At 35.1% G+C, this 15,532-nt stretch overlaps 1 protein-coding gene across 1 annotated transcript; it reads right to left on the reverse strand.

The window, feature by feature from the left end:
* Positions 1–810: 810 nt before the first annotated feature.
* LOC149549656 (Raffinose synthase family protein) lies at positions 811–6,208 on the reverse strand. Its single transcript, XM_089792960.1, has 4 exons — positions 4,497–6,208; positions 3,479–3,656; positions 2,318–2,700; positions 811–1,561 (listed from the first exon to the last, which is right to left on the reverse strand). Exons 1-4 carry the CDS (start codon positions 5,757–5,759, stop codon positions 1,001–1,003), a joined length of 2,385 nt encoding a protein of 794 aa, XP_089649086.1. The 5' UTR covers positions 5,760–6,208; the 3' UTR covers positions 811–1,000.
* Between the last annotated feature and the right edge of the window lie 9,324 nt (positions 6,209–15,532).

Genomic DNA, 15,532 nt, shown 5'->3' on the forward strand with positions numbered 1-15,532 from the left:
ATCAGCAATGTTGATTTGTGAAGGCAAGAATCACAATGAGGAGAAAAAATCCCTTATTGCTCTCATGTGAGATAATGTACTCACAAGAAAAGCCCTAGACTAATCTGATATATTGATTCGATCTTCTTTATGAGATTCCATATTGAAACTAAAGTTTTTTCCCTCTATTCTTTTCCATCACCACCCTTCTAAACAAGGTGTAATACTTCTTATTCATAAAATTTGAATAAAATTTTGACTACGGTCATTTATCTATTGAAAAAAACCACTCAAAATAAAGATAAAAGATCCCTAAGTTTTGAAAACCCCTAAGATTTTAGGCATAATAGATCAAGCGGGGTCAAAAGTCTCCCACATATCTTGGTTCATGCATATTCAAGATCCCACCTTAAATTCATAAGTTTTAAGGCTCTAGAAATCTCCATATTTTCAATTCATGCAAAAATAGATCAACCACTTAAAATAGACATTGCCAAAAGGTTCCAACTGTAATAGTGAAAGTAGTAAGTATTTCAATGTAAATCTATTTCTAGGTTGAAAATAAATTAAACAGACGAGAGAAAAGAAAAATTATAACTAGAAGAAAGTAAGTAAGTAAGTAAGTGGATTTTATAGTCCACGACACTATGCCATAGTTTTTGGGTTGACATATGGTGACAGTGATATGGGACTACCTCGTACTCTTTTTCGAGAGGCGCTTGACACTACAAACGAGGCGTACATACCCTACCCCCCAATGGGATTTGAACTTGTCACCTCTCTTTCAAGAGTACAAGTTCTCCACCACTAGGCCAACTCGAACAGAAGAGATTCTGGAAAATAATGTAGTAATAATAATAAATAAATAAAATATCAGAGCAGAAATATGTACAATATATTTAGCAGGGGCAATAGTTATAAAAAACCCCAACACAAGAACATTTTGCCAGTGGTAAACAGTGAAGAAAAAAGCCAACTGTAAGACTCGCCGAAAGGCTGTAGCGGTCAGAGGACCAGGAGCTTAAAAAATATATTCAATAATGGAGTTGGGCCCTCCTATCCAGGGGACCTCCACTGTAAGGCTTCCGTCTTCTACGCTATAAACAAAATCGACGGATCTGTCATTCAATTTGCATTCTTTTGGCTTCCTGGAAGCGTAGGCGAGGAAATGACCGCAGCCTTTAACTTCTACCTTTACAGAGGCTCCGCCATGCCTGACCTTCTCTACAGCACCTCCCGTGTTGAGCATATTCACAAGCCCTAGGGCCGCAAATCTGATTCCACGCGGCATTCTCCTCACGGGTGCCATGGTGAAGAGCTCAAAGTTGAAGGGATCCAGTTCAATCTGGATCTTCTCCCTTGGTCCGATCATGAGGAACTTTTGAGCCTGTGACATGTACACAACGAAGTTCTCTACGCCTTCAATGGAGACTGTGGGATCGTACACCTGGTACCATTCTATGTCGCTCGGAGATACAGTGGAGAAGACTCGTTTGGAGAATTCAGCGGCGCATTTGTTTGTGCGCTCAGATTTGCTCCACCCGCCTCCCTGACAATTGAAGGCTCCCACCACTCCCGAGTACTGAAACAGTTTGAAACAACAGAATTTAGTGCTTGTTTTTAATTCAGAAACTGTCACATTAGGAGCCTTGTTGAGAAATTGTTACGGAACAATCGAAGCTTGGGGTTTGTCAATTCATTCCGATTTGATTTGATTGTGTGAACAATTTTTATAATCAATGATTAGAATCATACTATATGATTCATCATGAGGATGCCTGTAAAATGCCATCCGAAACCATCCTCACATAGTGTAAAGATTGATGGTAAAATTTGTTCACCCAATCAAATCTATAAAACTGCTGGATTGTGGAAATAGTTTTAATTAAAAAATTGTTCAGAAATTGTTATAAACAGAAATAACAATTTATGTTTCTTATGCTTTCTAAATTCTACCGTGGAGAAAATTTCACATCAATATTTCAGAAAAAATGATCAGAGGAATATCAATATTTCAGATACACTCCATGATCCTTCATAGAGATAAGAGAGCTGAAGAGATAAAAAATCATCAGCGCACTTATCCTGATAATGAACCTGATGAAGGACAGATCTCTCATCCTGATATTGATGCACAATTTCTCCAAACAGTTGAATGTAGAAAGAGAAACATAACGATTATAGACTTCAGAATGTGTTCTCTTAGATTCTAGGGTTTTTATTAAAAAAAAATTATATTGGGCTTTCCTATCTGCCACATAGCCATTTCCAGAAAGAAGTTGAAGATTTTGTTTAGGGTTTTGAGCCTTAGGGTTTGGGGATTGATTGATTGATTTACCTTGTTGAGGTTCCAGATCTTGAGCAATGTCTGGCCGTTGTGGAGGGGGTCCTGGAAGAGGCAGTCCCGAGCGGGCAGGGCGAAATGGTGGCAGCGCAGAATGGAGCCGTCTGGAACAACGAGCTTTCTGAGGAGGGTAAAGTCGTGGTCGCCCACCTTGTCGCTGACGTAGATTGGGCCGCCGGAGATGGCACGGGAAGCAGCGTGGAAGGCTGCGCAGGGATGCGTAGTCTGGAACATGTCCCAGTCGGGCTGCATGACTTGCCCCATCCACAGGCTGTTGTAGGCACAGTGCACCATATGACACCCTTGCAGCCAGTAAGTGTCGTTTATGTCCAGCCCGTTCGGGTCGTTTGGATCTGAACACGGCCAGAAGTCGTCCCCTGATATAGACCAAAGGAGATGCATCAGCCCCATGCTTTCAGTCAGAGATTTTACAGTAAATTATTGGTTTTCATACAATCTAATTCAGTAGTAGAAAGAGTCAAAATACAATTTAAATATAGATGAAAGGACAAAACTACCATAAGTTTCTAGTCTAAAAAAGAGGGAAAAAATACTCAATACACTTTGAATATTATGATTTTCTAACATTCAAGGATGAAACCATCCTGAGATTCTATGTAAAAAAGAGAAAAGCAGGTGAGATTCTATGTAAAAAAGAGAGAGCAGCTGAAGGAAAATGACATCAGATTCTAGTAAAAACAGAAAAGAAAAATGGTTTTAAAAGAATAGGAAAAATATTCAATACTATTTGAATGGGTAGATTCAATTTTACTGTTTTGCCTTTTCCAAGATAAATGACAAAACTATTACTATTTTGCATTGTCCAAGATGAAAAGACAAATCGTCATAAGATTTCTGGGAGGAAAAAGAAACGAAAAAATTGCTATGAAAATGAAAGATCGATAAAAGGAGAAGAAAGAAGGAATCCCTTCCTGCCAACAAAAAAAAAATCTCAAACAATTTGTCCAGCAGCAATTTTTTTAAAAATGAGTGCTCAACGGAAACATTTCAAACCCTTCTACGCATTTCTGCACATTACCACTAGTGGATTTTTTGCACTTTTCTAGACATTACTCCTATTGTGTAGATCTATACACACCTGTAAAGTTCAAGAAAATGGAATCAAATGTAACAGTGTAGAGAATTTGCACTCACCAACACGGCCGAGGGTGATCTGCTCAGTGCCCAGATACACGAAGTCGTTGCAATGCTCCATACTGGCAATCACTCCATTTCCCTTAAAATACTTCCTCATGGACGCGCTCAGCCCATTGAAATAGGCCTTCGCCAGTTCGACTCGGCCTCCTAAACCCTCGCTCAACAGCTCCAAAATCTGTTCCAACACATTCAAACCATATCAAGCTTTGAACAAAACAAGCACCTTGGCGCCTTATAACTTTAAAAAATTGAAACAAATTAACAGAATTAAAATCCGTTAAACTGTTTCTGAATTCAATGTATTTCAGATCAAATTAGTTCACAATAAAATTCAAATGATAAGTAGCAAGTCAAATCAAATTGTGATATTGCTATCAGGATTTAGCTATGTAATTTTTTTACTCAAACTCATTTTATCACGAATAGTGATTTCCATATGAGATTCATGAGAATAAATAGAATACATGAGATTCATGAGAATAAATGAAACACTTAGTACTCATTACTAAGTGCCAAGTGTTCTATTTATTCTCATTAGTGTTCCATTTATTCTCGTGAGAGATAGATTCATGTATGAATCACTATACATGGATCAATGAAAAAATCCTGATAGCAATATCAAAATAATTCAATTGTTGATGCAAAATTCCAAGACAATCGAATGTATAAACAATGTAACGTTTGCTGATACAAAACTCCAATACAATCGAATTCAGAAAATTCGAAAACCATCGATATCATTAAAAACCTCCTAGACATCAGTATAGTAATCCCTGAAACCTGTAGTTAAATAAATTCCAAATAGGACACCGATTTGACACACATTAAACTATCAAAATAAAATTTCAAACAAACAAACAAAAAAATCAGAATCTGGTAGACGTTAGTGCAGCTAATTCTTTAAATCTTTAATACCGTAAATTCCCAAATAAAAAGCTCCCGGAAGCATTAATTCATTTCATTTCCGACAAAAATACTGAATAGAAAGCAGGAATGAGGATTAATTTATACTAACATGAATAACGTCGACCTTCACGCCGTCGATTCCCGCCTGGGACAAATACGAATGCATAGCATCGTAAAGTTCTGCAGCACGTTCCGGCGGCACAAGCCCCACGCCATTGTTAACAATCTTATCAACAGCCAGATCCTCCATGGTTGTTTCCAACCCCGGCGAAAGCTTCGGCCTCAAAATTTCCGACGGCAATTTGGTACTCCCGGGACGAACACCGCCCCAGTAACCACAAAAGGCGTGCCAAACATACACATAATCAAGACTATGAAACTCTGACTTCAGATCCCTTACAAAAGCCCCCATTCCCATCTCCTTTTCTTCCTCTTCCTCACTTTCCCGAGCCTTATCCTTTAGCGATCCGCCAACATAACCAGCAAATTTGTAATTCTCCTTGAAGCTCGTTAACCGGCAGGGCATCTGGTCGCCAGCAACGGTTAGCGCCATGGCTTCTTTCGACGGATCCGCGTCACTGGAAATCGACTGCCATCCGTCATCAATAAGCACAAGACCAGGCGGACACCCCCCATCAGCGAGCCTTTTGACGCCTTCCCATACACCAGAGGGCGCAACAGTCAAATAAAATGCGTCCCAGGTACACCAGCCAAATTTATCCACGATGCCAGGCAAAGTCTTTTCCTCCAACAGGCGGAAAGTTTTCAGATGCACTCTTAGGGCCCGCATAGCATCGTTCATCAAATCATACGGATCTAATCCGACATGAACGTACACGATGCTCTTGAAGCTCGAACCCGCGACGCCATTGTCGCAGCTCTCCACGCAGACATCAACGTTGTCGTCCTCCCCTGGCTGCAGCGAGGCCCTGAAGGGGCCCTCGATTATGGGAAGCAGGAGGACGTATGGATGGGGGGCTAAACTCTCGCTTGCCCCTTTGGACGGCGTGTCCAGGAGCAGAAATTGAGTCTCCGTCTCCAGGTCGGAGCCCCTGTTTCCGACCCAATGTGTCGTCCACCAGACTTTGAAGCGGAAAATGCTGCAGAATCTGATGTCTCTCAGCTTCCCCAGCGAAATCACATGGCGGCTCCCCGGGGTCTCGGTTTCGAACCCCAGGAAGCAGCCTGTGCGGTCTGCCACCTTGGAATTGCAGAGCTCAGAGAAGGGCGTAACATGGACATTGGCGGGCACGTCATGAAGAAATGGCAGGTCATGGACAAAAAGCTTCCCGTCTAACAGAGTTATGGGTTGCTCTACGGGTCCCAAAGGTTGCAGCACCAGCTCTCCATCAGAGTTCAAATGGGGCGCCATTTTGCAGATCAAAATAGTTTATCTCAGCTCAGAGCTACAATTACTTGTCTCGAATTCGACTCTCGGGGACAAATACAATGGATTTTGCTCAGAGATACAAATATTGATCTAGAGTTCGACTCATCTCTTTCAGGGACAACTAGTATGAATTTAGCTCAGAGCTACAAGTACTGATCTTCAGTTCAACTCTCAGGGACAAATACGATGGACTTTAAATTGAAATACAAAATTCTTCACCTCTTCTAGGGACAAATGCTATGGATTTTGGATTGAAATACAGAATTGTTCACCTTTTTCAGGAACAAATACTATGGATTCAACTCGGAACTACAATTACAGATCTCGAGTTCGACTCTGAGGAACACAAACTATGAATTCGGGAGAGATTATACAAGAATTCTTCACCTCTTTCTCAATGAATAACAAAATATTGGAAAAAAAAATCCACTGACAAACAAAGAGAGGCCTTAGGCTTATTTATAACCAGAACTGGCAAACGGGCAACCCGTGCCTCACGAAAGTTCTAGGAATTCGAGTGACCGAAACCCTGGACAGATGGCAGATGAAGATGAATTGGGGGAGATCAGAGGATTAGAATCCTACACGTGTCATTGTCACCGAATCTCAGCGGACCAATTTGGTGGGCTCGGTATATTTAGAGGAAAGTGTACTACGGGTTAACATTCCACCGCTTTCTCTAGATTTTGCCACTATAAATTATAACCAGAAGAGAAGTGAACATTACCTCCAAGATAGAACACTCCAGGCAAAATAAATATCTAGGTCTATGTTGTGCCAAACTAATAGTTGTGTGTTTTTCCCAAGTTTTGATTAGAACATTCTAGGCCAAATAAATATCTAGGTCTATGTTGCACAAACTTAAACTAATATTTTGCATATCAAGTTCACATAATACATATTACAAAGATATGATGCATATCATATATTACATTCAAGAAAAACATCTTTCTTTTATATCTAGTCTTAAGACAAGTTGAATCGACCTTTAGGTTTTTCCAATTTACAATAATAATATAGGACCATCTTAACATATTACAATACACGTTACATTACAATATTACACTTTATCCAAGATTACAAGCAAATTGTTGGTTCACGGTCTTCATAATAACTTTTCACTCGATGATCTTCATATTATGTCATATTAACCAAGGCATCTCTAACATGTCTTCAACCTCTGTCTCAGTTCGTTTAAGCTAATTCCATCCCTGTGAGGAGATATAATCAAAACAACAATACTCGCTTTCCAGAAATGTTGTTTAAAAGATGCCTTCACTCAAATCTTCATAACTTTGACCAGTCTTTATATTTTTGTGCGTGCTCTTAACTGTAGCATCTAGACATATTGTAGAACATAACCTCAAGTGTGTATAAGCTAATCTTTAATCCTTGAACTATGTCAAATGATTCTACCTTTGTAACTCTACCAACCTTCCTAGAATAACTAGTATGTTGACATCAACGCCAAACACAGTCATGAATGCAGCACATGGGCTTTGAATCATGTCTCCAACAATGCTAATATACTCCCCCATAGGAATATCATCAACATTCATGCTAACAATCCTCTCTTAATTTATGTATGGTGTAGAATTTGAAACATTTTGCTCATTTATTTTGTTTCAAATCTAAAAGTTTAGAAATATTGATATCTTGAAGCTATTGATTGTTTATTTGTCCTAAATAAAAAAAACTACGCATACTTATCTCTTCTATCTTTATATCCAACATTTAGGTGAAGAAAGTGTAATTAGAATTTCAACATCTTCAAAACCTTCTCAATCATTATATAAGTGCACCTTGTGTCTTGAGAAATTCCTACTTGATAAATAGGCATGCAGTGTATTTCCCAATTTCCAATTTTAAAAGACATCTCTCTCAATACTAGTCTAGATGAACTTTAACATTTGTGCAAAAGCTTTATAATTCAATGTATAGATAGAATTAAAACAATGGAACTAGTTTATTTATTTTTCATCTTGTACACAACATATTCTTTGTTCATGATTGTTATATATATGCATGGTTTATTGTAGTGATTGCACTCTCTAATATCTTTAGTGATTCCATAAAGTGCCAAGCAATTTTGTTTACATTTAAATTCTAATTCTAATTAATTAGAATACAACATAACTTTACTCAATAATACATAACTTATATGTATGTGTATATATAATACAAACATACATATCAACTATATTATATCTTATATACTTTTTAATTATATCAACCAATTGTAATATCTTCTAAATATTAATATATAACTTGCATCAATATAATTTCAACATTAAATAAAAACAATTTATTTTAATTTATATCTAATGTACCCATATCTAGACTATGTATTGTATTTTCAATTTGAGTTTAAAACTAGTTCATATATGTTAGAGACTAAAGAGTATAAAAAATATAACAATAAGAGTCGAAAAATAACTCTCCATACTAAAAATATAATAACATAATAACTGTAGGAAAAAAAAAAGATGACTACTAGAAATTAGAATTTTGCAAAAGTTTGCAAGAAACTTTTATATTCATCATCCATTCTCAGCTTGTTATAACATTGTTTACTTCCTTTGGTTTTAATGGAGAAGCACAAACATAGCAATAAGACATTTGGGTGATTCCATATTATTATTTTTCTTTTATATTATCTAATCTGAAGTAAATTTAAATTGTATAAATAATAATTATTTAGATATGTGTAGATGAAATAGAGTTCTTTTATTGGGGAAGGGGGAGAATGAATCCATGCCCATCATAGTCTAGTCATTTTCAAGGACCAAAACATTTTCCATCAAAGTGTTGTTCTTTTTGGGGGGAATAAATCCATTTTCCTTTGTTTTGAATGGATGTTGAATGGACTACTTTCCACAAGTTGTTAGGCACCTCATTGATTTTAATAGATGCTACAACAATTGATTTAACATATAAAAGAACACTCTAGAATATTAAAAGAACACTCTAGAATATTAAGATTCCTAAAGGATTGCCACATATTTCTATGCAATTTTAATTTTTTAAAGAAAACGAAAATAATTGAATTTATATATATTTATAATATTATTTTTACAAGATTTTTATTATTATATAAATTTCATAATTAAATTATAAGATGTACGGTTATATATGTAATAAGAGGTTTGTTAATTCTATGAGATTTCAATTTATTGTTGGCTTGTTTCTTTTGTTAGCCCTAATTAATAATCTTGATTAAATGTATATGAATGAGTCATATTAGTTGTTATGTTGTCATTGATGTCAAGCCTTAATTGTTGAAATATCTATTGATTATATGATATTTGGTGGTAATGATTTGTTGTGCAAGTCATTTACAGATCAAATGAGTAAAGAGTTTGAAATGACTATGTTTGGTGAGATTAAATTCTTCATTGATTTATAAGTTCATCAAATAAATGGAGGAATATATGTGACTCAATCTAATTACAAAAATGAGATGTTGAAGACATCTGCTATGGACGAGCCAAGGCCAGTTGGCACTCCTATGGTCACTAGATGCAAATTATCTAAGGAGGACAATACTGCTAAAGTGAATAATACACAATATGTGGTAGACAACAGACCTAATTTTGCACATGCAGTTGGTATAGTTGCAAGGTTTTCATCTAATCCTAAGGAGACACATATGACTGCAATAAAGAGGATGTTCAGATATTTAAAAGGAACAAAAGATTAGATTATAGTACAAGAAAGGTGGTGATTTTGAGCTAAGAATTTATACTAATGTTGATTGGGTTGGAAATGTTGATGACAGAAAAAGTACTAGTGGTGGAGCTTTCTTTTAAGGGAAAGGTTGATTACACGGTTGAACAAGAAATAAAAATGTAATTCCCAATTGACTACTAAAGCCAAGTTTGTTGTTGCTTCTATTAACTGTTCAAATATTATGTGAATCAAACAATTGTTGGAAGATATGCAAGAGCAAGACACTGAAATTTTTACTATCTATTATGACAATACTAGTGGTATTAACATGTCTAAGAATCTTGTGATGCATGCCAAAACAAAGCACATATCTATCGAGTATCACTATTTGAGGGAGAAAGTTCAAGAAAAACAAGTTAGATTAGAGTATGTGAAGTCTAAGGAGCAGATTGTAGATATATTCACAAAGACATTTCCTAAGGATGCTTTGGAGTATTTGAGAGGCAAGTTAGGGATCCTTCCCTTATCCAAGATTCACTGAGCAGGAATGCATATTGAATCGATTCATGAATGATCATAATATCTTTCTGGAGTTGATGCAAGAGTTCACTATTTAGGATTGTTCCTAAAGTTGTGAGAATATTTGTATTGGAAAAGATGTATTCAGTACATGCAAGGTACAAGGTATAATAATTGAAGCTTATAGTTACCTTTGGAATTATTGCCAAAGGGGGAGAATATTAGTGAAGGGGGAGAATATCAATGAAGGGGGAGATCAATAAGTTAGGAAGAAATGTATGCTTATGAAACAAGGAGAGAATGTGAAAAGGGAGATCATAACCTAGAAGGATGTTATGAAATAAACAACAAAGGAAGAGTGTTGTCAAAAGGGAGATCTTACAAGTTGTAGATGTATGTATGGAGCTGATGCTAAAAGAATGATGGAGTACATCGAAAGGGGGAGAGATAGTCAAAGATAACCTGATGCAAAGATCATGAGATTGCAGAGAGATTGAATGAAGATAAAGAGCTAAAGATGTGTTGGTATCTAATGGTATATTGTTTCATATTGTCTAAATGATATATAATGTAATGTATGTGTTGCCATCAATGCCAAAGGGGGATATTGTTATCCCCAACTAATAATTTTGATTAAATGTATATGAATGAGTCATATCAACTATTATGTTGTCATTGATGTCAAACCTTAATTGGTGAGACATTATGCTAATTCAATAGAGTGCCAAATTATTTGATTGATGAAGAGGCTTTAAAGAAAGTATAATGATGATGTAAGAGTTGAAAAGCGTATGGTATTCAACGGGCACTTGAATGAGTTAGACTTTGACAGTATAATATTGGTTTGACATGATTTGATTAAGTGTTGAGATTATGTTTAAGCAAGACATTTGGTTGATGAATGAATAATTCAAGTATTAACCTAGCTACTATTGTTGTCTTCGAACACGTGATAAGGAAGCAAAGATTGTGTAGTTACAGTGTTAAATGAGCCTAGTATTGACCAAGTGCATGTAATATTAATCGAGTGATGAAAATGAATAATATTTTGGAAAGGATTTAATTTAACATTTAGTGAAAATAAAGATTGTCCAAGAAGTTTTGAAGTTAGTTATCAAATGAATGGGTGGAGAAATTCAAAGATCTGATGAAGGAGATTCGATGATTTAAATTGAAGCATAAATTTCAAGGTGAAGGCATGTTACTCGGTTGTCTTCAATGAATCTTAGTTGAATGAAGATATGATGATTGTGATTAAGTGACAAAACCTAGAATATTTTAGAGGAGTGGCATAAGTTTTCTATTTAAAGGATGAACACATTTTTCATCGTTGTTGATCAAAGAAGAAGGAAGTGATAACTAGAGGATAATCAATCATAAGTATGTTGTAAAGATCAAGAAAGAGAAGCGCTAAGCAAATGTGTTAGTGTGTGAATCAACCAAAAGGGATTTGAAGGAAGAAAGAGGAAAGAGCTAGAGAGAAGCATAGATTTGAATAGGCAAGGGAGTGCTAAACCTGAGAGATCATTTCACTGTTTTATTCTAACCATTATAACAAAAAATATCTTAACGGAGTGGACCTAACAGTATTATTTTTATATCCATTGTAGAGTGAAATTTTGCAAGTCCTTTAAATTAGGGCACTCTATAGATATTCAACAGTGATAAGGTCTAAATGATATTTGGTTAAAATTCTCTAACAAGGTCACATTAACAATGTATTTATAACCCATTTTTGCTGGTTGCGGTTATTGGTTTATGTTTTTGGTCCTGTTTACTGGTTTTTGTCTAGTCTTTAAATTGGGTTCCAGGTCCTTGTAAAACCTAGGTACTTTTATTAGATATTTTAAGTGGTTTCAGGTCCTTGTAAAACCTGATTTTAATGTTGTTTCTTAGTAGGTTTCAAGTCCTTGTAAAACCTGGTGGACTTTAATGCTTTATCTTTTCTGTTTTTGTTAAAGGGTTTCAGGGCCCCTTCAAAAACAGTTTTTACCATAATCTAAAACAATGTATTTATAACCTTTAACAAGATTGGATCCTAATAGAGCTCACTTCATAAGAGTGAATTTTTTGGGTTGCTAGTTCCGAGGTGGTTTCTCCCTTAACATGGTTTCCACATTAAATATTTGTGTCAAAATTTGTGAATGTTTATGGTGTTGCATGCTTATTTCATGCTTACTATTTATCATTGCAACTCGGTATATGAAGAAAAGTTTACTATAATACTCGGTATAAGAAGTTAAAAGTTTGTTGAAAGATTAAGTTGAATGTTAGATCTAGTTACCGAGTTATTGATATAAAAGATTAAAGAGCTTAAGTTTGAGGAAGCATGTTTTAAAGCCTAGAGGATAACTAATTATAATTGATTTCCCCCCTCCCCCCTCTCAATTATCTAATATCTTTATGGTAAAGATATTTTTGAACTCATGTTTACACTACATCATTCACATTGTCACACAATTATGTATGCATATACTAGAAACACTTGGAAAAATATATATCTAATTATGCTTGAATGAATAAGATGGAATTGCTTGTTATTTTATGATAAAATAATACTTGAACTCATCTTTACATCTCTTGATTCATGTCTTCTCATGAACAAGTGTATATAGAGTAGAGAAACTTAGTAAAATAAATATATATTTATGCTAAAATAAATAATATTGAACTTGGACCACCATTAAATCAATCTTGTATAAATATCTTATAAATGGATGTTGAGTTTGACATGTATTATTATTGGATGTGCATATATTTCTCTTTGTATCTAGGTACCTAATCGTTATTTATTAGTTACATCTAAACACAAATTTGACTTTCTCATCCACATTTTTTACTATATTTTAGCAAACTCTATTTTTCCATTTATTTGTACCATTTACCTTTATATTTTCCTAAGATTTTCTTTGTCATGTCATCAGATGGGGTAGCAAACTAATTAATCTTAACCTTGAAGGAAGCTCCATGGATAAACATGCTTGACTTGGAGATATACTAGGATGGCATTGACCTCTTATGAAGGTTAGGTGGTGCACCCCTATGAGCATCAACGAAATGCAATGTGTGCCAAGTATCCACTACTTATTAAACATGGGTCAGTGACTTTAATGCGAAATCTACATAGAGTTGAATCCTACTAGCAATACCATAACTTGACTTGTTGTGGTTTCTCCTACTTATTAGGACTTTCTTTTCAAAAACCATAGGTTCCATAAATTAGTAAATTAATTCCTTGTAGACATGGGAAGCCTCATCCAAAACATTCATTGTAGCTCCATAAGAAGAATATTTCACTTTCATAATATATGAGCATATTTATAGTCAAGTCAAACTAACACATTACATCCTCATCTAGCTTAAACAAAGTCAAATAAGTTGTTAAACTCACACAATGATACATGAAGTTGTATTAGGGTTATTAATCACATATTTCCACAAAGGAGCATAAACCACAAAGATTTCATCACTAAAATAATTTATTGTTCACTCTTACTTACTAGTAAAAGTACAAAATTATGTGTAAGAAGGGTGCAATTTAGAGCACACTAGTAGAGTTTTAAGCGACTTTACAAAACCTCTAGGATCAAATGAAGAACCAATATAGCTTTCACAAGAGAATGGAAAGACAATTGCAACAAGATGCAAGAATGATATCATTGCTAATAGACATTAATTGTATTACAATACCATACTTGATGGATTGGTTCACTGGAATAAGTTACAATGTAAATGTGTTTTCTTATATAGGCAAGAAATTTAGAGATAGTGATAAGGAGTCAATAAGAACCACATGTCCACCAAAGGTGGATCATCCTTTATTATGCAATGAAGTATGTGCTACATGTGGAGGATAATAATGTGATATGTGCACTAAACTTGGATCTTACAAATATAGTGGAATGTGGTGACAACTATCACCATCCAAGGTGGAATTTCTTATTCACCACATGCAAATAAGGTACAAACTTCTAGGTGTATTGTATGCAAACTACTATGCAATACATTATCCTAAGTAAGCTTAAGTAAAGTGTAATTAGTAAACAATTAATTACACCAACACACAAAATAGGGATAAGAAGGATTGTTTGGAGAATTTAGGAGAACCAAAAATTGCTAGAGGTTTGATAATTATATCAATATATGATTTTTAAAAATGTCTAAATTGTAGGTAGATTTTCTATACTATTGGAGAATGTTTGTCTTAAACTATTACTAATGCAATTGTAACAATGTGATAAATGTAGGAGCCATTGTGGTGGATATATTAAAATATAAACCCTTGATTATTAATTCCTCATCACATGATTGACATGACAATAACTTCAGGTAGTTCAAATTCAAGTGTCCATTCCTTATTACCTTTATATATTAATTATATTTGGAAAATTGTTTGTTCTTCACAATAGTGTAGATAAATTTTGTTATTCATAGTATAGATGTAGTATTACTTCGTAAATATATGTAGTATAGATGTAGATTTAGTTATTCATAGTATAGTATAAATTTTGTTCTTCACAATAGTATTACTTCAAAAAAAAAAATTCAGATATATAGATGTAGTAAACGTTGGCATTTGGCCAACATCCCTCGCATGGTTCATGATATGGCTTAACTGCCTCTTGTGTAAGTCTAGTGGTTGTACGAGGCGAATCAACAAGTTAATCTTTGTTGAGATAATGGGTGTTGCACACATTGCATAATATTGTTATATTTTATTTTTATTATGTAATGTTGTACCTAGATGGACGTGCAACATGTAAAGATTCCCATGGAATATTCTTGACGAGTTGTATTGTAACATTGTGATAATATTTCATGTAATTATTTAATATTGGGGGAAATAATTAAATGCCCAATATTAAATGTGGGGTCAGTGGGTTAGGTAGCACATGGTTTACGTAATACCACTTAGTGGTTTTGTGGGACTTGCTATTATATAAGCAGCCACAAGGGTAGTTGTTGTAGAGAGAGAGAGAGAGAGAGAGAGAGAGAGAGAGAGAGAGAGAGAGAGAGAGAGAGAGAGAGAGTGACAAGGAGAAAAAAAAAGGCAAGAGTCGAGCGGGACAAGGCTTGACAGGTTAGCCAAGGGAGCATTTGTGAAGGTTGAAAGCATGGCATGGGATGTGTGGATTCATGCTTGTTCACATAGTTTGCTCGGTTGTGGCTATGGCCATGAAGGCTTCCATGGTTGTATGGCAATGGTATTTTTTGCTGAATAATACATGATGATGGATGCTTTTGGAGGCTGAGTTTTTCCCTCAATGAGGGTTTCCCAGGGTATATCTTGTGTCACAATTTTGTGGGTATGTTGTCTATTCTCTTGCATGTGGATTTTAATTCCGTGTTTATTTTTCAGATTTATTATGGGTTATGTGGAAATGGTTATATTCTTTATTGCCAAGTTTCCTTACAAGTGGTATCAGAGCTATGGTTTTATTATTGTAACTCTAGATTGAATCCATGGGAATGCATGAGAGGATAAAAGAAAAGGGCAAGATATATGAATGATTTATTGCAAATCTGAGGGTTTTGAGTTTGTTGTTATGATGGGATGGTAAAATATT

Source organism: Cupressus sempervirens, chromosome 7 (genome assembly GCF_028749045.1).
Source record: "Cupressus sempervirens isolate cs-2001-9-10 chromosome 7, ASM2874904v1, whole genome shotgun sequence".
Taxonomy (NCBI): domain Eukaryota; kingdom Viridiplantae; phylum Streptophyta; class Pinopsida; order Cupressales; family Cupressaceae; genus Cupressus; species Cupressus sempervirens.